Source organism: Crinia signifera, chromosome 6 (genome assembly GCF_055691185.1).
Source record: "Crinia signifera chromosome 6, ASM5569118v1, whole genome shotgun sequence".
In the NCBI taxonomy this organism is placed as follows: domain Eukaryota; kingdom Metazoa; phylum Chordata; class Amphibia; order Anura; family Myobatrachidae; genus Crinia; species Crinia signifera.
In genome coordinates, this window is record NC_139222.1 from 30,402,258 (window position 1) to 30,427,674 (window position 25,417).

The window sequence follows — 25,417 nt, forward strand, 5'->3', positions numbered from 1 at the left end:
TCTGAGAGATTGCTGTTCAAACAGAGATTGCATCTCATGGATGAACAGCCGAATCTGGAAGTCCTATACAAGCAGTGGTACCGCTTAAAGAAGAGGGAGGTAGATTATCTACTTCATGGGGTATCACTCTCCGAGTACCACAGGGAGAGGATGATACCACGAGGCTTCAGGGTTAGGAATACCCCGACCATCGGTCGGCATAATCCCAACTTTTGCCGCCGATGGATCGGGATTCTTAACAAGTGTAGCCACGACCTAATCCTCTTAGTGATAGAAGAAGCGGGACATGAGTTGAAAGCTGCAAAAGAAGCTGTGAGCGACTTCGAGAAAAAGCACAGAACAGACTTCTCTCAAGACCCCTCTCAAGATTGGATACAAAAAATACAGTTGCAGGTTGACAACTACCAAAAAGACCTTTTGAAATTCAAAAGAAATAAATATTATGCTGTTAAAGAGGACTATGATGGCAACAGGGTCTATAGGTGGCTGACTGGCGGAGAAGGAGATGGACATCCCCGCAATCGCCCCCAGAGACACAGACCATTCAGACGGGCACAAAACACCCCGAGAAAGACACCAGCCTCTTCTAACAGCGACAGTGAATTTAATGTTGACTCTGACACCCCTGAGCAACTGGCCCCTTTAGGGACACCCAGGGAGGAGGACACTCCCATCGCTACCAAGAAAAGAGGAGGCGGACGACCACCCGCAGGGGGGGCCAGAGCGCGCGGGTCAAAAAAACTGGCAGACCAGTAGAGTCGTTGGTCTACAACCTTTCCAACCGTATTTTTAACCCCATCGAATTAAAAGTATTAGAGAATGGACTCTCTTTCGTTCCTACCACCCCACATGACGAATTAACGTGGAAAATCGATTTATATAAACACAGCAGAAATTTAAGGCTGAAAGAACACTTTCAACATCACCCTACACAAAGCACCGAGATACCGCACCAAGACTTCATCAAGTCCAAAAAGAGGTCTACCTTTGATCCACAATCTCAAAATGCGGCTATATCTACATACACCAGATTATTGGATGAATCCATCTCAAGGTTCTCGAAAGCCCCACACCCGACTCATACCAACTTGAGCAGGTCAGAACAGAAAGCCCTAAAACAGATGAGCAAGTACCAAGATGTGGTATTTAGAGCGGCAGACAAGGGCGGAGGCCTTGTTATCCAAGACCTTACAGCATATGTGACGGAGTGTGACCGGCAATTGGCAGATGGAAATGTCTATGAACTTCTGAGGAAGGACCCTACGGTGGAGTTCAAGCAAGAGCTGGATAATTTATTAAAGCAGGCAGTCAAAGACGGCCTAATATCTGAACCACTACAACAGGCTCTTACCCAAAACAACCCAGCTGTACCCATTTTTTTCACACTACCAAAAATTCACAAAGATATCACAAACCCGCCCGGTCGCCCAATTATATCAGCTCAAAATTCCATATTCCAACCTGTTTCCCAATTTCTGGATAGCATCCTACAGCCAATCATCCGTGTCCAGCCTACATTTATCAAGGATACGACAGATTTCCTTAACACCCTCAAACAACTACCATTGTTGCCACTTGGTACAGTGCTATGCGTCATGGACGTTTCTAGCCTGTACACAAGTATACCGCACGAAGAGGGGCTCCAAGCAATGAGAGAGTTTCTAATCCACAACAATTTGCAATCATTAGATGTGGAACTGTTCATCAAATTATTACGCATCACTCTCACAAAGAACTATTTCCTGTTTAACGGGAAATTTTATAAGCAGCTATCAGGATGCTCCATGGGCAGCAACGTCTCGCCATCGTTTGCCAATGTTTTTATGTTTAAGGAAGAGAAATCCATGTTCTTTGAGAATGACCTGGCACAAGGCAAGATCATCAAGTTCACCCGCTATATTGATGACCTGTTTATGGTCTGGGGAGGAACAGTTGAGGAGTTTGAAGGCCTGATGGAAAATGTCAACAACAGAGACTCGCCAATCAAATTTACCTATCAAACTTCCGAACAGATGATCAGCTATCTGGATGTTAAGGTTGAACTGATTGAAGGGAGAATTGAGACCAACCTGTATATGAAGCCCACAGACAAGAATAATGTCCTAAGGGCATCTAGCTTTCACCCTGTGACATTAAGGAAGGCACTCCCCAAATCACAGATGATAAGGGCGGCGAGAATCGTCAGTGATAAAGAAAAATTACCCCAAACTTTGGATGATATGGTGGAGAGATTCCTCCAAAGAGGATATGATCCGAAACTCCTTGAGACACAGAAGAGAGAGGTTATGTCAATTGCAAGAGATACACTACTAACTCCAAAAGTGCAAACATCCATCGAACTACAGAAATCCAAAACGGCACTGCCATTTGTTTCTAGATATAGTACATCGAGCTCAGTCCTGCCAAGAGCCACCAGGGCGTTGTGGCCTATTGTGAAGACCGATGTCAGCTTACCAGCCTTGAAAGACAAGACACCCCTGATATGTCACACTCGGGGGAGAAATATTAAGGACATCATCGTACATAACGATATTACTGGGTTTTCTAACAATCCCAACAACAGCGAAGGACATTTCATGAAAAAGTCCAACGGATGCTATAAATGTATAGGCTGTACAACATGCCAACACATGTTGACAGGTCCTACATTTAAACACCCAAATGATGGCAGGGTGTTTCCAATAAGGCACGTATTGACATGCACTACAACGCATATAATATATGTAATCCAGTGCCCATGCAATCTTTTGTATGTAGGCAAGACTGTGAGAACATTAAGAACGCGAATGGCCTTACACAGGTCAGCAATAAGTAAGGCGCTGGCCGGTAAAGAAAACGAGCAACCGGTTGCGAAGCATTTTGCTGCCAAACAACACAAGCTCAGTGACCTGAAGCATACAGTCGTCGACCATATCCCCGAGACCCTCAGAAGAGGGGACAGAGATGGAAACCTTCTGAGAAAAGAGACCAGATGGATACACCTACTGAATTGCATCAAGCCGCATGGCCTTAACGACAAGTTACCCCTTAATGTGTTTCTGTAGACTCTGAGGCACCAACAATGAACATTGAGTGACTCTAATTTAGCTTTTGATGGGGTCTAGGATAACCACTAAATACAAGAAGCCTCAATAGGCCCAAACAGTGGGCTACAGTCTCCTCTCGGACTTATCTCCCTACTTTATTATTCTTCTGGTGCAAGTAGCATGTAGAACCTTCGGCCGTATAGGCCAAGCGTGCTGTGCTATAGCTTCTGCTCGACCTCTTCTTTATATTTCTAAAAAGTCTTTTCTTTTCTTCAAGTTTTTTCTGGTGTACCAATAACTATATCCACAGGCTTTATAGGCCGACAGCGGTGTGTCCTTGCTTTGTCAGCCATTTCTTTATAGGTTCCTGTGGTACGACTGGTAACTGATAAGGCGGCCAGAGACTAAACAGATCCACACTTTAATTTGTTACATTGAGAAATAGTTCCAGCGGCCGAATTAGGCCCGTTAAGAGGTCTTTTAGGCCCTATTTCATTGTCCCTCTATGGTTAGCAGTCAATGACTGTAGGGGTAATGACGAATACAGACTTTACAAGTCTATCGACGTGTGCTTTTGTTTCTTCTCTGGCTTACCTCACTATCCCTTTCGGTATTTTTCTAGTGTAAATTAATATGTGAGATCATATTGATCCATCGCTGTGTGCTTTAGTTTCCTCTCCGGCTTATCTTTCTATCCCTTTCATTATTCTTCCAGTGTATTTTTGATGTGTGATGATAGAACCCAAAATGGACCTTGTAGGTCTATCGCTGTGTGCTTTAATTTCTTCTCTGGCTTATCTTCCTATCCCTTTCATTTTTTCAAACGTGTAATTGATATTTGCTGTTGCCTAAAAATTGAATATAGTGTGTACTGACAAAAATGAAACATAGTACGCATGAGACATATTAAGATAGATACAACATGGCAAGCACAGCGAAGCCTGACCCTTACATAAATTAATTGACTATTTCATATAATAAAGGGTTTGTGAATTAATAGATATAAACAATTTGATAGGGGGATTAAGCAGATGACATACAGACCACAACAGATGCACCTTAATATATAGACGTGATATATATCAAGCCCATTAAATATGAATTATTACAAATAGTGAAAAAAGTTAAAGATATCCGCAATGAGAAACGTAATAAAAGGCATATACATGTAAAAATCATACTGTTACACTGGAGTACCCCATGGGACATTTTGAGATGCCTGTATACAGTCAGTTGACACACTGATGGTCGACACACCTTATGGCAACTGCATACAGATACACCACAACACACATTGGACCAGACACAAAAGCACTTCTGATTTTATATAATACACTTTCGTAGATACACAATTTTCTTACACACATACAGTCTGGCACATATTTTTCTTAGTAAAAGTGGAGCCTCCTCCGAAGTCCTCAGCACATAACACACTTGTGTACACAGTGGACAGCAGGTCTGTCCGCTATGAGCACCAAACGATCATGAATGTTATATAAGTTTGCCGTTATACTATATAAACACGCTGTATGTTTTGTATTATTTATCACTTCTGTTATGTATTTGTAGTCCCCGATCGGCGGAGACCCAGTGACAGCCTGGGAGAGACGCAATGATCACCTTGGCAACCAAAAGGAGCTTGCGCTCCAGCCTGATACTGACAGGAACTTCAGACGTACCCTCAATGACATCACATCCGGGTAACGCACTTCCTGTTTCTGCCTCCCAGCGTCGCAGGGCTCCGGTAATCGGTAAGACTATTCCATGCACCTATATAAGTTTGTTTGCATTGTCTGCACGGTTGTTCTACCTACACCTTGACAAAGGGGCTAGTCCCCGAAACGTTGGTTTTGGTCACGTTTTAATACAAATATTTTTGCAAAATCCTGTGAGTGCCGCTGTTTGTCCTTACTACGCTGTATCCCTGATCCTGAGGGCACCAAGGTAGCTGCATTGCTGAGTTGGAGTGCCGGGCCGTACAAGTATCTACATATATATATATATATATATATATATATATATATATATATATATATATTGCGGGAAGGGCCGGCACTCCTCCTTGTGGAATGGTTTACCTGTCCAAGACACCACATATATACTGCCCAAGTGATTAAAGTGTTTTCTTTGAGCAGTATATATATATGTATTTATATATGTTGTGTACGTGCAATTTTAACCTCTAGATTTAGATTTCACCATTACATAGTTTCCTTCCCGCCTTTTCTCTCAATACAAGAAGTGAGACAAAGGGTCAGTTAGATATATTGTTGTCTGCAGATAGATTCCCTTCTATCCTAGTCAGATACAAACCAGTCAGCCATCTTTGTTCTTGTTTGCAACATACTTTAATGTCAAAACACATTTAATTTATATTTCTTTAACCCTAACTGTCACATAAAAGATGCCATTTTGTATCCATAAGACATATAGTATTTATCCATTTATTCCTTTGTAATATCTCCCAACAGGAACATAATCACACGGATCCTCCTCTGGTGTTTTCTGTGGGAGATCGCAGCGGGCAGGATTATCAGGAGTGCGGCAGAATGTCTAAGAAACGTGGCAATGTCAGAAAACCCTGCCCGGGTGACCATAACGAGGGCATCACGGAAACAGCGGGCGTGCAGGACACACAGGAGGCCACGTCTGTGACTCCTAATAATAAAGGGTCACCTCAAAAGGTTCAAAAGCAAGCCTGCACTACTGAGCCTACGTACAGCTCTGAGTCTGAGGAGAGCTCCCAGGCTGGCTCCGGCCTGGAGGACAATAAGTCTGAGCAGAAATGGAAGGGTGAGCACTCCTGTCCGGAATGTGGAAAACATTTCCTTCGTTCATCCCACCTACTAATACACCAGAGAGTGCACACAGGGGAGAGACCGTATACATGCAAAGAATGTGGGAAATGTTTTGTGCAGAAGCAGCATCTCCAGTCACATCACCTTACACACACCGGGGAGAAGCCGCATCCGTGCTCAGAGTGCGGGAAAAGGTTTTCTTTTAAATACGATCTTACAACCCACATGAGAACGCACACGGGAGATAAGCCATATAAATGTCCTGAATGTGGGAAAGGATTCACCACCAGCTCGCAGCGTCGTATACACACAGCTTCCCACACCGGCGCAAATCCCTTTCCATGTTCTGAGTGTGGTAAAGGTTTCCCTACCAAATCCCAGCTGAGAAACCACCAGACGGTCCACACTGGAGAGAAGAACTTTGAGTGTCCTGAATGTGGAAAATGTTTCTCTACAAATGGACATCTCAGTGCCCATAAGCGGATGCACACGGGGGAGAAGCCATGTAAGTGCTTTGAGTGTGGCAAAGCTTTTGCATGCAGAGCCAGTCTCCGCTTCCATCAGAAATCCCACACGGGAGAAAAACCGTTTGCCTGCAGCGAATGTTCAATGCGTTTTCCTGCCAAAATTCATCTCGCCAGGCACCTAAAAGTCCACACAGGGCAGAAATCCAATACATGCCCCAAGTGCGGTGACTATTTCCAGAACGCGTCTGACCTCGCCCAGCACAGGAGGAGCCATGATAAGACATTTGCCTGTACTGAGTGCGGCAAACATTTTAAGCAGAAATGTCTTCTGAGGAACCACCAGAAAATACACACTGGAGAGAAGCCATTTGTGTGTACAGAGTGTGGTAAAGGCTTCACACAGAAAGCAGGCCTCGTTTCACACGAGCAGAGGGTTCACATAGGCGGAATAAAGCCGTTTGAGTGTCCGGAGTGTGGGAAATGTTTTTACGCAAAAGCTGAGCTGAAGCATCACGAGAGAGTCCACACAGGAGAGAGACCTTTTCCCTGTCCGGAATGTGGTACAAGTTTCAAAGACGCAGCAAAGTTGGTGATTCACCTGAGGCGTCACACGGGAGAGAAGCCGTTCTCATGCTCCGAGTGCGGAAAACGTTACTGCTCCCGCTGGGATCTTTCCACTCACATTAAAGTGCACACCGGGGAGAAGCCGTTTGTGTGCTCGGAGTGCGGGAAAGCATTTATTAAAAACAACGAGCTTGTTCTACATCAGATGTCTCACACAGGAGAGAGACCGTTCACCTGTTCCGACTGTGGCAAATCCTTCAACCGTAGATCAAATCTTGGCAGGCATCAGAAAACTCACACACGGGAGTGAAGCCATTTTGCATTTCCAGGATGTGAGAAGTGGGTTATAATTAATTCCGAGCTTGTTAAACATAAGATAATGGGGGCCCATTTGTTGTAGATGATAAATTATTGGCACAATTAAGGTAATTGAAAAAGTCCAAATTCCTCAATGTGTATACCCAGCGACATCGCAGCTGGGGAGCATACACACTTGCTGATGACGGCAGTGACTGAGCGTTCCACAGCATGGCTCTCGCTTGCAATGTCCTTGGTCATCTTGCATGTACAGGCGATGATTTCACTGACATGTAGGAGCGCACCTCATCTGCAAAATAGTTCCCAATGACTTGACCATATGAATATTGTGTAGTTCTATCCATCCAATTTGGCAAAATCATTCATATTATCATCTGTCATCTATAGTGTTTCCTCCACCATCACAGGAGGGCAAGGTGTGGGAGGAAAAGGGCCGATGTCACCATTATGGGTGGGCCTGTCCGCCAACGCCGCCTGCTGCAGTTTATGTTATGGTCGTGCCCGGTGCTGGGCTTCTCCGTAGAGCTCTGGAAGCTGCAGCGAGAAGGGACGGGCTGGGTTGTTTTAGCAGGGCACCTCAAAATGAGCAGGGTGTGTTTTGCCCTTTAACAAACGTGCAGGGTGAGGCGCTAAATCAGCCTAGCGTGAACACTACATCTAGTGTGTACCCAGCTAAAATCATTGGGTTTCCAAATACTCTCCCTACACCTCTCACCCTCAGCCGGTGGTGGACAAATAACTGCTAGTTTACTCTGACTGCTTTAATGCAAGTTTGTAGTTGGATTGCAAAAAGATTTTGCATTATAAATTGGATTAGGAGTGATGAAAATGTAGTTTCACTGTTTGATTTAAGTCTGTTCCCAGTCTGTTTTTGCACTAGATACAGATTACTTATACAGCTTCAATACATATACTTAGGCTGAGACAGTAGTTAATCATTACATACGTCAGGTTGTATGTTATTGGTATTTGAGACCAAACTAGACGAAAACTTTTAGTCCTTGGTTCTTAATCCTGGGGCAATATTGTTCACCTTGTGGTTTAATCTATATAATCTATATAATCCATATTATACATTGTGTTTAGATGTTAATTAGAAGATTAAAGGATATAGTGTCCCCTTATGTTTTTTTTTTCCATTTATATTATTTTATAATTTTTACTTTGGAACTATGAAATAGCTTAGTAAGGAGTCCTGCAACTATATACAGTGTGCCGGATACTGTCAGTGTTAGATAGCCTCATTGCCTGGAAGAAAAAACACTGGCTGCAGAAGTGCCAAGAAGATCTGAAGATGAGAAAATAACTCCGCCTCTTGACCATGAGGGCGGGGCTAGTGAGTTTGTTGATGTGATTGCTGTATTGGACATCTACTGAATCAATCAATAAATTTATATTTCTATATTTTAGTTATTTGTTGAAGTTATTTTTTGAGGGTGGGTTTACTTATCTGGGTCTCCTCAAACTTAACCCACCTGAAACATTTTGTCGAGCCATCCAGGAGACCCAGTGTAAAACCCCACCCAAATCTAATTCTCTCTGCACAAGTAACATCTGCCCCACCTGCAGTGCACATGGTTTTGTCCATCTAAGAAATATTTTGTCAGAAAGAGTGAACTAGAATAAGGGCCACAGTTCCTGCTGGAGCCTGCAGAAAAATAGCCCTGACTACAACCAATATCATCATCTACAGATGAAATGAGTTCCGAATCAGCTGGTAGTCAATTAAATTGGGGGGTCCTGCGCCTTTCGGAGCCCTGTCCCGTGATAGGATCGCATTTTACAATACGATCCTGGGTGGTAATATTCCGCCCAGATTGCATTGTAAATGCGATCATTGATAAAATGGGCCCCATAATAGTTTCCAAATTGAAGTCATACAGGTTATGTATGTTGTATTCTGAGGTAAGTTATAAATATATAAATAGATATAAATTAGCACTATGGATTTTTCAAAGTTAAACTCAAAACCGATATCGAACCAAATTCCTTAATACGTTCCATCCGCGGTCCCAGAATCCTCGGGTTGAGATTGTTTGGTCTACAGCATGTTGGTCGACATGGGGAGAGTTTGACATGGTTCTAGGTGGACATGGGACAAGGTTGACATGGGTCTAGGTCGACAGGTCAATAGGTCGACACAAGCGTTAGGTGGACAGTGTCTAGGTCGACACTGTTTTTTGACCCGAATGTCAACACAGTTGACATGGACACAGTTTCCAGTGCACCGTATGCCCTCGCAATGCTTCGGTCACACTATTTTATTCTCACACCATGCCCTAGTGGATGGTAGGGCATGAAATACTGCATGTCGGTTCAAAAAACAGTGAAAAACCCCACGTCGACCTTTTGACTGTCGACCAAATGCTTGTGTCGACCTAATGACCTGTCCACCTAAACCCATGTCGACCTTGACCCATGTCAAAATAGAACCATGTCGACCCAACGGTGTCGACCCAATGCTTGTCGACCAACATACTGTAGACCCAATGACCGCATCCTGAATCCTCCTGGGTGATGATATAAACACAGTAGACACATATCATCTGCAAAAGCAGAATATTCAATTCCTCCCCTCTCAACTTAATACCTGTAAGTTGAAGCCAGCTCTGTAACTCCCAAAGCATGGGATCAAGAGCTAAATTAAAAAGTAAGGGTGAGAGTGGACGACCGCATCTTGTTCCTCTAGATCAACCAATTTTACCACCTATGGTTCGATTAATCAGTTATGAAGTGATAGGTGTATTATAGAAATGTTGTATAATTCGCTGGAATCGTGGTCCAAATCCCCTCCTATCCAGTACATGCTCAAAATGAGTCGCTGCAGCTGCAATTCTACACATCCCGGCAGCTGATGTGTGAACCTGTGTTTGCAGGAAGTTTAACACTTGACTAATACCCCTTTTACACCGCCGAAAAATCCGGGTCAGCGGCGGGTCAGACCCGGATCTTCGGCGGTGTAAATCCCTAACGCCCGTGTCCCTTTACACGGGACTTCTACCCAGGTCCTGACCTGGGTAGAACACGGCTAGGACCTGGGTAGAGGGCGGTGTAAATGGGAACGCTGGGTCGTGCTGTCATCTTCAAGGTGCGGGAGGTGGGTGCGGGCGTTTAAGCCCGTCCGGTGTAAATGCCCCTAAATGCCGGGTCGCACCCGGCTTCAACCAGGGTCCAAAAAGCCGAGTGCGACCCGGCGTTTTGGTCTAAAAGGGGTATTACTTAACTAAACCTGAAATAAAGACTCGGAGACGTAGGATTGGCAGAAAGTGTTCGCTGTGTTGCGTCACGGACAAATTACCATGGGAACTTACCATGGGGACACCCATGAAACGCTGGGCATTACCATGGGCGCGACTCGAGTCTGTGGCCCCACCGCCTGCACTGCTCCGTGCGAACAGCAATTTAAACGCGCGCCCCCGCCGTTCTGAATCTGCACAAGATTCAGAACGGACCGGTCAGATGAGTGCAGTCGCTCAGAAGTTCCTGCTCATCTCCCGCATGTGTGGCCGCAGGCAGATAAGCAGGGCCTTACGAGCGAAACCGCCCTGAGGAGGCCAGAGAACCCCCCCTTCCGCACCCGCCGGCACCCCTCCCTGGGTGAATACAAGATGCAAATATCTAAAAACCTTTGTTTTTCTATAGGTACCGGCGGGCCTTTAATGCCCCACATGCTGGTACCTGTGGTTCTCCCAAGTACCAGCATGTGGGGCAGGCTTGCTGTGACCTGTAGCCCTACTGTAAAAACCAATATTACTGTTTAAACCAGCTATCAACCCTGTACCCACCGCCTAGGGGTGCAGGGGATAGCCCCGGGCTTCAGCCCAGGCCTAGGGTGCCCCGGAGAGGGGAGACCCATTTATTTGGCGGGGTCCCCACCTCCCCAAGAACTCCCGGCCTGGTCTGACTAGTTAGGGTGTGTAATGCTTTGGCCACGGTACCCCATCAAGCGTGTCCCCTGGCAATGGCATTACACCCCCTGTTCGAGGAGCCTGGTGCTGGTCCCCAAAATACGGGGGGACCCCCGCTCACTTTGTCCTCTGTATTTTGGGAACCAGGACCACTCCAAGAGCCCTGGGCTGGTCATGCTTCTTTGTCTATTATAGACAAAGAAGATGACACTCCACCAGGCTCTATTCCAACCCATTATTTCAATTTGAAGACTTTTTTTATTCCCCTGAAGTCACTGAACATTTCTGTGACAGATTTGAAATCTCTCCTGCTGAATCTCCTATTATGAATCTCTGGAACAAATCTCTCCGTGTGTAGGGCCCTTAAGTGTTCTTAATGATGCTAGATAGCTCAGAATGCTCGGGAAGATCGCTCGGCATACAGAGATGTGTTGCTGAGCAGTCTGTCAGGGCCAGTGTCCTCCGATTAATCGGCAGGCGACAGCGGTGCCCAGGGCCGTGCATTACTATCGGTGTGGTCCCTACACACGGAGCGATGTTTCAGCATTTTCTAAGCAAACTAGTGAAATAGCTTCGAAAATGCCAAAATCGCCCCGTGTGTAGGACAAGTTCAGACTCAGTTTGCTGACCTTTATAGGGTCGACTAGTGACCGTATCCCACTGAAGCTCTTCTTCCTCTATAGCAAACAAAGCCTGTGCACACATAGATAACGCATGAGCACGTTGTACTTGGTCCATTTCACTTAAATCAATATTTACAGAAGCATTTCTGGGGGCCGCGAAACAGAGCAAAGTTACACATTTACATGCTGCGCGCTTACATTGGAACCGGTGTCCGCATTCTGACAGCCATGACCGTAACGTTACAGCCTTAACTTTCTCGATATTATCCGTAAACCAGTACATCATTTTTGTCATTACAAAAAAACTTTATTCAAATAGACACTGTCGCATAGATGCAATCTTAACCTTCAAGTGCCCGAATGGGAATACAGCAGATATTTGTGATAAAGAGTCTATGTTATAAATATCTTTGTATTACTGTAATAATAATGACAGGTGTAGCTTTGCCTTCCCTGACACATCCCTGGTCACAGCATCCCCGGCCACCCGGTAGGTTACTAACACAACTGGAGGCTAGAGCCCGTTCACTTCCCTTCTCCTCCTCGACCAAGTAGGATACTACCGCATTCTACCGCAGCTGTGTGGCGTATAGTGTAAGGGGCATTATGGTGTGTGATGGTATATAGTGTACGGGGCATTATGGTGTGTGGCATATAGTGTAAGGGGCATTATGGTGTGTGGCGTATAGTGTAAGGGGCATTATGGTGTGTTGTATATAGTGTAAGGGGCATTATGGTGTGTGGTGTATAGTGTACGGGGCATTATGGTGTGTGGCGTACAGTGTAAGGGGCATTATGGTGTGTGGTGTATAGTGTACGGGGCATTATGGTGTGTGGCGTACAGTGTAAGGGGCATTATGGTGTGTGGTGTATAGTGTAAGGGGCATTATGGTGTGTGGCGTATAGTGTAAGGGGCATTATGGTGTGTTGTAGATAGTGTAAGGGGCATTATAGTGTGTGGTGTATAGTGTACGGGGCATTATGGTGTGTGGCGTAAAGTGTAAGGGGCATTATGGTGTGTTGTATATAGTGTAAGGGGCATTATGGTGTGTGGTGTATAGTGTACGGGGCATTATGGTGTGTGGCGTACAGTGTAAGGGGCATTATGGTGTGTGGTGTATAGTGTACGGGGCATTATGGTGTGTGGCGTACAGTGTAAGGGGCATTATGGTGTGTGGTGTATAGTGTAAGGGGCATTATGGTGTGTGGCGTATAGTGTAAGGGGCATTATGGTGTGTTGTAGATAGTGTAAGGGGCATTATAGTGTGTGGTGTATAGTGTACGGGGCATTATGGTGTGTGGCGTAAAGTGTAAGGGGCATTATGGTGTGTTGTATATAGTGTAAGGGGCATTATGGTGTGTGGTGTATAGCGTAGGTGGCATTATGGTGTGTGGCGTATAGTGTTATGGGCATTATGGTGTGTTGTATATAGTGTAAGGGGCATTATGGTGTGTGGCGTATAGTGTAAGGGGCATTATGGTGTGTGGCGTATAGTGTAAGGGGCATTATGGTGTGTTGTAGATAGTGTAAGGGGCATTATAGTGTGTGGTGTATAGTGTACGGGGCATTATGGTGTGTGGCGTAAAGTGTAAGGGGCATTATGGTGTGTTGTATATAGTGTAAGGGGCATTATGGTGTGTGGTGTATAGTGTACGGGGCATTATGGTGTGTGGCGTACAGTGTAAGGGGCATTATGGTGTGTGGTGTATAGTGTACGGGGCATTATGGTGTGTGGCGTACAGTGTAAGGGGCATTATGGTGTGTGGTGTATAGTGTAAGGGGCATTATGGTGTGTGGCGTATAGTGTAAGGGGCATTATGGTGTGTTGTAGATAGTGTAAGGGGCATTATAGTGTGTGGTGTATAGTGTACGGGGCATTATGGTGTGTGGCGTAAAGTGTAAGGGGCATTATGGTGTGTTGTATATAGTGTAAGGGGCATTATGGTGTGTGGTGTATAGCGTAGGTGGCATTATGGTGTGTGGCGTATAGTGTTATGGGCATTATGGTGTGTTGTATATAGTGTAAGGGGCATTATGGTGTGTGGAGTATAGTGTAAGGGGCATTATGGTGTGTGGCGTATAGTGTAAGGGGCATGATGGTGTGTGGCGTATAGTGTAAGGGGCATTATGGTGTGTGGCGTATAGTGTAAGGAGCATTATGGTGTGTGGTGTATAGTGTACGGGGCATTACGGTGTGTGGCGTATAGTGTAAGGGGCATTACGGTGTGTGGCATAAAGTGTAAGGGGCATTATGGGGGGGGGGCTTTTTTTGGCAGGGGGAGCACAATTTATAGTTATTCCACTGGATAAAGCAATAGCCAGTCAGTCCTAACGTCCATGTTACAGGCTGTGTTTGGAGTTAGTTAGTTGGTAACGTTATCTCCGCTCCAAGGCTCAGGGCCTAATTCAGAGTAAACCGCTAATGTGAGAAGTGGCAGTGGACAGTGAGGAGAAAGCCGCCGCCCACACAGAAAGAGGAGACCCCCCCCCCTTGCTAAATTGCGAGAGAATTGTGAATGGATCGCTAACCGCTATCACTCGTAAATCCATACACAATTCCCGAACCATCGAACAGTTGCTGCCGTCTGTGCAAATGGGAGGAGGCCTGAGGCTTCCACTAATCAGAGACAGGCTGGAAGTGATCATCGCTGATGTCATCGAGCCTCCTCAAATATGCCTGGGCACGCTTGAGTTTTTCCAACCACTCCCAGAAAGCGTCAGATTTCTCCCCCAAACCCGGCTTCCTGTCAATCAATCTGCGGCTCCTTTGCGTTTACGATCCATGCTAATTTTTAGTTGCTATTTCCCCTCGCTCATGTGCAATGGCCCTTATTCAGATCTGATCGCAGTACAAATGTGTTCTCAAAATGGGCAAAACCATGTGCACTGCAGGTGGGGCAGATGTAACATGGGCAGAGAGGGTGTTGGGAGCGGAGCTATGCTCCATGTCTCGGACCATTGGGGGAAATAAAAAACCTATTAGTTTATGCTTGGCATCGATGTAAGAAAACCATCTGATTCTGCCCCAACCGTGGCAAAACTATTCTACACTGGCCACAAACCATCAATGATTTTAAATCATCGATGGTCAATGGCCATCCTTACAATATCCTGCTTCCTACCACCATAAGGGGCGTCCTTACTGGCTTATATGGAAAACAAAATCTACTAGTGTTACAATGCTTGCTGGGACACATAGTTCCACAGGAGTCGTGGGGGGGGGGGGGAGGAGCTTGCGGTGATGTTGCAGCTGCTTCCTGTGACATTCTGACACGGTTGTTATGGTAACCCGTACTTCCCCATATCACACTGCTACAATATTACACAGCAGCACTGACTAGAGGCCTGATTCACCCTGGATCACTCATTTGAGAATTTGCAAACCGAGTGTTTATGGAACAACTGCGCATGCATAAGGGGAATAGATGACTGACAATGGGGATGGATCATAAAGGTAATAGAGCCGCAGTCTGACTGACAGAAAGGAAGATTATTTAAGGGCGGATCTCCTGGCGTCAGCGCCGGCCTCATTTTACCTCTCTCAGTCGCAGTTTACTGACAGCTTTAGCTCATACTTGCCGACTTTGGCATACTCCTTTCCGGGAGAAGCCCGGAGAGGAGTGAAAGGGGGCGGGTAGAGGCTTCGTTTTGGGGGCGGGCACAGGTGATGTCATCAAGCCCCGCCCCCATGACGGGCTGAAGCCTCAATTTGCGGGTCCGTGGGTGGGGGGAGGGGCTAAAAATGCTGCGAAATGCTGCGAATTGCGTCATTTAGCCCCGCCCCCTCCCCGCGGACCTGCGAAAGTCATAGTTTTTAGACCGCGGGGAGAGGGGGAGCCGGGGCTGTAGGGAAATGCGGGAGACTTGCCCCCCTTCCCAGGGGATCGGGAGGGGGACCCGATTTGCTTTAGCTTAGTATGATTTACCTACAATCAAAATCCTAATGGTCAAAAAACGTCCACCATTGACCAAAATCATGTTGACTTTTTGACCTGTCAACATTTTAAATGTCAGCATTTGGCAGTCGGTATTTTGATCATCGGTCAATGGCGGTCGGTATTTTGATCATCGGTCAATGGCGGTCGGTATTTTGATCATCGGTCAATGGCGGTCGGTATTTTGACTGTAGGTAAATTGACTGCATCCTGCCTCAGGCCTACTAAGATTGCACAGATGACGAAGTCTCTTCGATGTTGCGGATATTGCGTATAGATTTGCGTATGCAGATTTGCACAGGGCAGTTTCTCTTTCTGTCTAGGTGGCCGCTATCTACTTGCAGACAACTGCCAACTTCTCTGATTTGTGATCCAGGCCTAATTAGTCCCTAATTGCATGTTCTTTGGTCTTGCACTGCCACTATGTACCCGATATATAGATATTATATATAATACTTTAAATCAAAGCATACACATAATATTTAAGGTGCATACACACATGGGGCGTTTCTGCCTAGCGTGTATGCTGACCGACGATGGGCAAAATCACTGAGGTGAAAAACGCTCCGTGCATACACACATTTACATTGAATCATCAGCGCCATTTACCGTTTGCCTATGGCTGCATGCATTCCTGAGGCCATTTATATGGCACCATGTGTAAAACACAATAGAAGAACAATCCCTGACTTCTCTTTACCAAGTATAGTGGCTCTTACGAACTGCTCTGGGGCTCATCTACATTTGGATATACGTAATTTAAAAAGATTCCTCTCAGATTTAGCAGTGCACACCCACGCTTCTAGGTGCAATGTTCACAATCTCTTTTCACAATCTCTCCATATATGGAACTAGCCACACCCTTTGGGAGGAGCATGACACGCCCCCTCAATGGGGTGCTGTGCAAAATTCTACTACTAACTATAATCTCCCTGAAACTCGTTTTAAAAAGTAGGCTAGTATGCTTTCAGAGAGCAAACAAGCAAACAGCTGAGGAATGTATTAGGGTGAGCGTACTGCAAGCGGAACTCTGTAAGTACCATTTCTGTATAATGCTTGTCCCTTGTGGGTTCTACTACAGATCCTGGTGCAGCCTGCGTCCGGTGTATCATCTGTAGGAAAGGGTTCCGTATCTGTGGGAGCACTGCGACAAATATTTAGGATGTGACCTTTATTAAGGCAATTATAAGTGGGGAAAATGTCCTAATAAGTGTAATGCTTCGTTATAGTTCATCCAACGATGTTATAGAACAAATAGAATGTAGGCGCTGTATTACAACCAGGTTTGTATTGTATAATACAGATAATGTGCTCGTGCACGTACACCACCTTGGATTCACCAAACAGGGAGATCCTGAAAACCTACACACCAGTAAAAGGTTACATTATCACTGTGCTTGTATGCTGATATGGCCGACGTGACCATAACACACAATTATTTATAAGATACATGTATAACATGACATTTATTTATCATGATAATATATACTGTATAATGGCGCGCCTGGTAGTTACACAGGAGTCCAAACACATTTATATCAAAGATAAAAACCTCCCAATGTTATCTGAGGTTCATTACGTCAGTTCAGCGTGATGGGAATAATTACAGCGGATGATTTAATGCCTTTGATCTGGATATTTTAGGCAAATAATTTAGTGTGTGTCTAATGCTGTGTACACACGGTCCGATTTCCTTTCCGATGTTGACGATATAGTCAATATCGGATCGGAATCGGATGCAGATCGCAAGGGTTTTAACCCTTGCGATCCCGATCCGATCCCGACGCGCGTTCACGTATCGGAAGCCATAAAGTCTTGGCTGCCTTGTCTATATAGTGCGGATCTGCACTATATAGTCAAGATAGGATGCAAATCGGATGTGCCTATCTGATCGGATCGTGGTTAGGATCTTAAGGCACATCTACCGTGTGTACACACCATAAGAGTATTTGGCACACAGCTGGAATATGGGTCAAAAGGTCGTCACAAAGGTCAATGTGGGAAAGAAGACATGAAAAAGGTCAACTTGAGGTCACGTTCTTTGTCTATGTTGACATGGACACTATTATACATTCCCTCTATGTCCACTTGGACTTGGACATAGAAAACCACCTTTTTTTTTTTTTTAAACCAAGAAAACTGACGTCAACCATTTTCATGTCGACTTTACCCATGTTGACTTATTGCATGTCGACCTTTTTATTGTCCAGCTATCGACCGCATCCCCAGTACTCTTACCTTTCTGTCGGCATCAAAGGTAAGTGGGATATTGATAATAGGCTTCAGCTCTGGCCAACGGTGGCCTTGGGGAGGGCCCCATTTTTTGGGGGGATCCCCACTCCCCCAGGGACCCATCCAGGGCTGACCAGCCACAGAACGATGCTTTGTGACCTTATACAAAAAAAGTGTCTGTTGGAACCCAGTGCTGGTTATAAAAATAGGGGCGGGGGGAGTTATATTGTCCCCCGTGGTTTTGTAACTTGGACTGATCCAAGAGCCCGGTGCTAGTTTCTGAAATATAGGGGGGAACCCAATCATTTGGGCATACTCCTGAACATGACATAAACGGGAGTCGTGGTTCTTGGTCACACTCCCTCTACCCAAAGCCACGTCCGCCCTCCCGGTAGCTCCGCCCCCTTTTTGGGACGGCCGCACCTTTGCCGCAGCAGATCCCTACTTCAGTCTTTTAAATGTTGGGTTGTTTGGAGCTTTGTAAATTTTGCCCAAAGTGTTAACGGGATCTGGTCGCTGGGTCAACAATATGAAGGTCAACTTATATTAGGTCAACCATTACAGGTCAACTGGGCTTAGATTGACATATGAAATAGGTTGACAGGATCAGAAAGGTTGGCACAAGCATTAGGTATTTCATACCCTACCATCCACTAGGGCGTGGAGGGAGAATATAATAGTGTGCAGAGTGCAGCGAGCCGTGCGAGGGGACGTGGTATATACTAATCCATTGTCCATCTACATTCGGCACAAAAAAAGGGAAAAACTCATGTTGGCCTTTCCCATTATGGACCACACCACAGTGTGAGATGGGGGTGGTATGCACTGTGTGGGGGATGGGGGTGGTATGCACTGTGTGGGGGATGGGGGTGGTATGCACTGTGTGGGGGATGGGGGTGGTATGCACTGTGTGGGGGATGGGGGTGGTATGCACTGTGTGGGGGATGGGGGTGGTATGCACAGTGTGGGGGATGGGGGTGGTATGCACTGTGTGGGGGATGGGGGTGGTATGCACAGTGTGGGGGATGGGGGTGGTATGCACTGTGTGGGGGATGGGGGTGGTATGCACTGTGTGGGGGATGGGGGTGGTATGCACAGTGTGGGGGATGGGGGTGGTATGCACAGTGTAGGGGATGGGGTGGTATGCACTGTGTGGGGGATGGGGGTGGTATGCACTGTGTGGGGGATGGGGGTGGTATTCACTGTGTGGGGGATGGGGGTGGTATGCACTGTGTGGGGGATGGGGGTGGTATGCACTGTGTGGGGGATGGGGGTGGTATGCACTGTGTGGGGGATGGGGGTGGTATGCACTGTGTGGGGGATGGGGGTGGTATGCACTGTGTGGGGGATGGGGGTGGTATGCACAGTGTGGGGGATGGGGGTGGTATGCACAGTGTGGGGGATGGGGGTGGTATGCACAGTGTGGGGGATGGGGGTGGTATGCACAGTGTGGGGGATGGTAACTAGGATGTACAGTGTGTCTGGGATGGGGATGGTATGCACTGTGTGGGGGATGGGGGTGGTATGCACAGTGTGGGGGATGGGGGTGGTATGCACTGTGTGGGGGATGGGGGTGGTATGCACTGTGTGGGGGATGGGGGTGGTATGCACTGTGTGGGGGATGGGGGTGGTATGCACAGTGTGGGGGATGGGGGTGGTATGCACAGTGTGGGGGATGGGGGTGGTATGCACAGTGTGGGGGATGGTAACTAGGATGTACAGTGTGTTTGGGATGGGGATGGTATGCACTGTGTGGGGGATGGGGGTGGTATGCACAGTGTGGGGGATGAGGGTGGTATGCACAGTGTGGGGGATGGGGGTGGTATGCACAGTGTCTGGGATGGGGGTGGTATGCACAGTGTGGGGGATGGGGGTGGTATGCACAGTGTGGGGGATGGGGGTTGTATGCACTGTGGGGGATGAGGGTGGTATGCACAGTGTCTGGGATGAGGGTGGTATGCACAGTGTGGGGGATGGGGGTGGTATGCACAGTGTGGGGGATGGGGGTGGTATGCACAGTGTGGGGGATGGGGGTGGTATGCACTGTGTGGGGGATGGGGGTGGTATGCACTGTGTGGGGGATGGGGGTGGTATGCACAGTGTGGGGGATGGGGGTGGTATGCACAGTGTGGGGGATGGGGGTGGTATGCACTGTGTGGGGGATGGTGGTGGTATGCACTGTGTGGGGGATGGGGGTGGTATGCAATGTGTGGGGGATGGGGGTGGTATGCACTGTGTGGGGGATGGGGGTGGTATGCACTGTGTGGGGGATGGGGGTGTTATGCACTGTGTGGGGGATGGGGGTGTTATGCACAGTGTGGGGGATGGGGGTGGTATGCACTGTGTGGGGGATGGGGGTGGTATGCACTGTGTGGGGGATGGGGGTGGTATGCACAGTGTGGGGGATGGGGGTGGTATGCACAGTGTGGGGGATGGGGGTGGTATGCACTGTGTGGGGGATGGGGGTGGTATGCACAGTGTGGGGGATGGTAACTAGGATGTACAGTGTGTCTGGGATGGGGATGGTATGCACTGTGTGGGGGATGGGGGTGGTATGCACAGTGTGGGGGATGGGGGTGGTATGCACTGTGTGGGGGATGGGGGTGGTATGCACTGTGTGGGGGATGGGGGTGGTATGCACTGTGTGGGGGATGGGGGTGGTATGCACAGTGTGGGGGATGGGGGTGGTATGCACAGTGTGGGGGATGGGGGTGGTATGCACTGTGTGGGGGATGGTGGTGGTATGCACTGTGTGGGGGATGGGGGTGGTATGCAATGTGTGGGGGATGGGGGTGGTATGCACTGTGTGGGGGATGGGGGTGGTATGCACAGTGTGGGGGATGAGGGTGGTATGCACAGTGTGGGGGATGGGGGTGGTATGCACAGTGTGGGGGATGGGGGTGGTATGCACTGTGTGGGGGATGGGGGTGGTATGCACAGTGTGGGGGATGGGGGTGGTATGCACAGTGTGGGGGATGGTAACTAGGATGTACAGTGTGTCTGGGATGGGGATGGTATGCACTGTGTGGGGGATGGGGGTGGTATGCACAGTGTGGGGGATGAGGGTGGTATGCACAGTGTGGGGAATGGGGGTGGTATGCACAGTGTGGGGGATGAGGGTGGTATACACAGTGTCTGGGATGAGGGTGGTATACACAGTGTCTGGGATGAGGGTGGTATGCACAGTGTCTGGGATGGGGGTGATATGCACAGTGTGAGGGATGCACTGTCACATGGTGGTTTCCCCTTCACTCATACTTCCAGGCCTGGTAACTGCAAAGGAGGTGGGGTAGGTATATTACTGTCCCAATACTTCGTTCTACCACCAGTTCCTTCACTCACATTTACATTATTTGAAGTACATTCTATTAGGATTTTTTCCCCTTTCTCTCTGCGTGTTGCTGCTATCTATCGCCCACCTGGGCTTCACAAACCTCAATTTCTGGAAGATTTCTCTGCATGGCTCCCCCACTTCTTATCATCTGACATTTCCATTATCATCCTGGGTGACTTCAATATTGATATTGACAGTCCACAATCTCTGCAGGCTTCCAAACTCCTTTTTGTAACCTCTTCTCTCGGCCTCTCCCAGTGGTCTGACTCCTCTACTCATGAGGAAAGCCACTGCCTTGACCTTGTTTTCACCAGGCTGTGCTCAGTCTCTGATTTGACTCCCTTCTCTCTCTGATCACAATCTCATTACCCTCTCCTCTATTACCCCAAGCTCACTGACACTGAAATCATGCAAGCCTACTATAATGGTGCGTACATAGCAAATATCGCTGGCAATATGGTTGCTGAGCGACCATATTGCCAGCGATGGGAGTGTGCACTGGCGATAAATCGCCAGGTGCGCGCTCCCGTTTTCTGCCCATAGTGACCAGCTGATTTACACTGCCGGGCTCTCCCGGCAGTTTCTTTTTCATCAGTGCCCATCTCTGGTCGCTGATGCAAACTGGACACTGAGCGATATATCGCTCAGCATGAGCGATATATCGCCCCGTGTGTACAGGGCTTAACATGCAGAAATACTAATGCTACCTCTACCAGACAACAGCCCTTGATGAAGTGGCTCCAGCTACCCATTATACCCCACGTAGGCTTAGCTGCCAACCGTGGCACTCCAATGCAACAAGACAACTACGAAATCAGTCACGTAAAATTGAACACCAATGGCGCAAATATCGTAATATGACTGATTTCCTCACATATAAGACTAGCTACCACTCCTACTGCAATGCTTTGGACACACCCGTTTTCGGGGGTTAACCGCAAATATTAAGTTTCACCAAAATGTATCAAAGGGGGACCGCAGCAGGGATCTCCGATCCCCCCTGCACCGCCGCCGGCCGCATCCCCCATAGGTTTGTATGGGGGATGTGAAGCTGCCCGATGTATCAACATCGGGCAGCCCGGCATCGCAGCCCTGGGCTATCGCCAATCTGGGATGGCAATAGCCCATTGTAGCCTATGGCTACACTTCTCACTGCCCGAGCAGGGCAGTGCGGTAAGAGGGGCCGGCGGGGGTCAGCGCATAACCGCGCATGTGCTGACCTCCCGGCTTCCGGCTCCAGGCATCGCAGGGAGGGGCTCCTTTCGGAGCCCTGTCCCTGCGCCTGCCAGATGATACATCCTGGCGGTATTGCAGGGTACCGCAATGCGATGTCGGGCGATGTCACCGCCCCAGCATTGCATTCCAATGATAAATGCGCCCCTTAAGTCTTTTCTTTACCCTCCCCCTCCTTCCCCACCAGCTACCATCAGTGCACAAGAACTTGTCTCCTACTTTAAGGACAAGATTGATAACATCTGAGATGAAATGGTATGCTCTTCCACAACCTCTAACCCACTTTTTTCCCCTGCTGGACCATCTGGCACTTTCTCTTCATTGGAGCCCACAAATGAAAAGGAAGTATCCGCACTCTTCTTATCCTCCTACTCTACTACCTCTCCTCTCGATCCTTTACCTGCACAAGTCCTTAAAACTCTATCTCCTGTGCTTATTCCAACCTTAACTAAAATCTGCAATCTCTCTCTTGCTACTGGTACTTTTAATTTTCTGTTCAAACATGCAGTGATTACTCCCATTCTGAAAAACACAATTCTGACCCTAACTCTCTCTACCTACCATCCTATCTCTCAGATCCCTTGCCTCCCCAAGCTACTGGTGAGACTTGTCTACTCTCGCCTCACACACTTTCTTAACTCTCACACCCTATTAGACCCACTTCAGTCAGGCTTTCGTTCCCAGCACTCCACTGAGACAGCACTGGTTAAAGTGATGAATGATCTGGCAACTGCTAAGTCTAAAGGCCATTACTCACTACTTATTCTTCTAGATCTTTCCGCTGCACTGTGGATCACACTCTTCTCTTGCAAACACTACACTCCCTAGGTCTTAATAATACAGCCCTTTCCTGGTTCACATCTTATCTATCTGATCGCTCTTTCAGTGTTCGCTTCTCTGACTCTACTTTCTCTTCACTACCTCTGTCAGTCAGAGTTCCGCACAGCTCAGTCTTAGGTCCTCTGCTGTTCTCAATCTATACCTCATCTCTTGGCAAACTAATCAGCTCTTTCGGATTTCAGTATCACTTATATGTGGATGATACTCATATCTATTTATCAACCTCAGAGTTGTCACCAGTGGTTTTGGGCCGAGTCTCTGAATGTCTCTCTGCCATCTCATCTTGGATGTCTTATCGCCAACTAAGAAAAGTTACCATCCTGATATCTCCATAACTGTTGACAACTCGACAATCTACCCTACCCCGCAAGCTCGTTGCCCTGGAGTCATCCTCGACTCTGAACTGTCTTTCCTTCCCCACATTCAATCTTTCTCCAAATCATGTTACATGCATCTAAAAAACATACAGTATCCAAAATATGACCGTATCTCACACAAGACACTACTAAAACTCTTATCCATGCACTCATTATATCCCGCATTGATTATTGCAATAGTCTCCTAACTGGTCTTCCCAAGAACAGACTCTCAACACTGAAATCCATTTTAAATGCTGCTGCGAGGCTGATCTTCCTTGCAAGACGCTCATTGTCTGCTGATCCGCTCTGCCAGTCCCTCCATTGGTTACCTGTATCTTACCGTAATCCAGTGGTTCCCAAACTGTGTGCCGCGGCTCCCTGGGGTGCCTCGGGACACTTGCAGGGGTGCCTCGGGTTGGTCGTCCAGGACCATTCAAATTATTTATGATCAATTATTTATGGACAAAACCAGTGCTGGTGGCTGCCAATCATAAATATGTGTACAATCAGAAGCAAATCCTGCCCTTTACCACATAATTGAACCTAAGATTCACATATAAACACAATCTACTTCATTTTATATATATATATATATATATATATATATATATATATATATATATTTTTGGGCCTAGGGGTGCCCTGGAAAAATTCTGGTACTCTAGGGTGCCGTGATTCTAAAAAGATTGGGAACCCCTGCCGTAATCAATATAAAACACTTCTACTCGCATATAAAGCTATTAACCATACTGCACCAGTATATATCTCTCTACTTATAACAAAATATCCCCCATCTTTCAAGTGTTCCCTGAAAACTCACCTCTTCAGGCAAGACTATCATATTTAAGTTCCACACGTATAACCCTCTGAGGCACTTATGTATTATATAGCTTTCCTTGCAACTTGGTGGGACTGCTATGCTATTACTGATGCCTGTCCTTGTGTTTCCCTCCTATGTCCCTATAGATTGTAAGCTTGCAGCAGGGCTCTCCTGTCTCCAAGTCTGTCTGTTGTTACCCAGTTTGTTTTATCACTGTCTACTATTGTAAAGCGCAACGGAATCTGCCTCGCTATATAAGAAACTGTAAATAAATAAAAAATAAATAAATGGGGGTGGTATGCACAGTGTGGGGGATGGGGGTGGTATGCACAGTGTGGGGGATGGGGGTGGTATGCACAGTGTCTGGGATGGGTGTGGTATGCACAGTGTGGGGGATGGGGGTGGTATGCACAGTGTCTGGGATGGGTGTGGTATGCACTGTGTGGGGGATGGGGGTGGTATGCACAGTGTGGGGGATGGGGGTGGTATGCACAGTGTGGGGGATGGGGGTGGTATGCACAGTCTATGGGATGGGTGTGGTATGCACAGTGTGGGGGATGGGGTGGTATGCACAGTGTCTGGGATGGGTGTGGTATGCACAGTGTGGGGGATGGGGGTGGTATGCACAGTGTCTGGGATGGGTGTGGTATGCACAGTGTGGGGGATGGGGGTGGTATGCACAGTGTCTGGGATGGGTGTGGTATGCACAGTGTGGGGGATGGGGGTGGTATGCACAGTGTCTGGGATGGGTGTGGTATGCACAGTGTGGGGGATGGGGGTGGTATGCACAGTGTCTGGGATGGGTGTGGTATGCACAGTGTGGGGGATGGGGGTGGTATGCACAGTGTCTGGGATGGGTGTGGTATGCACAGTGTGGGGGAAGGGGGTGGTATGCACAGTGTCTGGGATGGGTGTGGTATGCACAGTGTGGGGGGGGGGGGAGTTAGGATGTACAGTGT

General features: G+C 47.4%; 1 protein-coding gene across 1 annotated transcript in view; it reads left to right on the top strand.

Moving 5' to 3' along the window:
- Nucleotides 1-25,417, top strand: part of LOC146009567 (uncharacterized) — a 55,133-nt gene that overhangs the window by 25,962 nt on the left and 3,754 nt on the right. Inside the window, exons 2-3 of the mRNA XM_083150014.1 lie at nt 5,498-7,161; nt 7,581-7,731. Of these exons, the coding sequence (XP_083006140.1) occupies nt 5,576-7,161; nt 7,581-7,731 (1,737 nt within the window). The 5' untranslated portion in view covers nt 5,498-5,575. The remainder of the gene's footprint in view (nt 1-5,497; nt 7,162-7,580; nt 7,732-25,417) is intronic.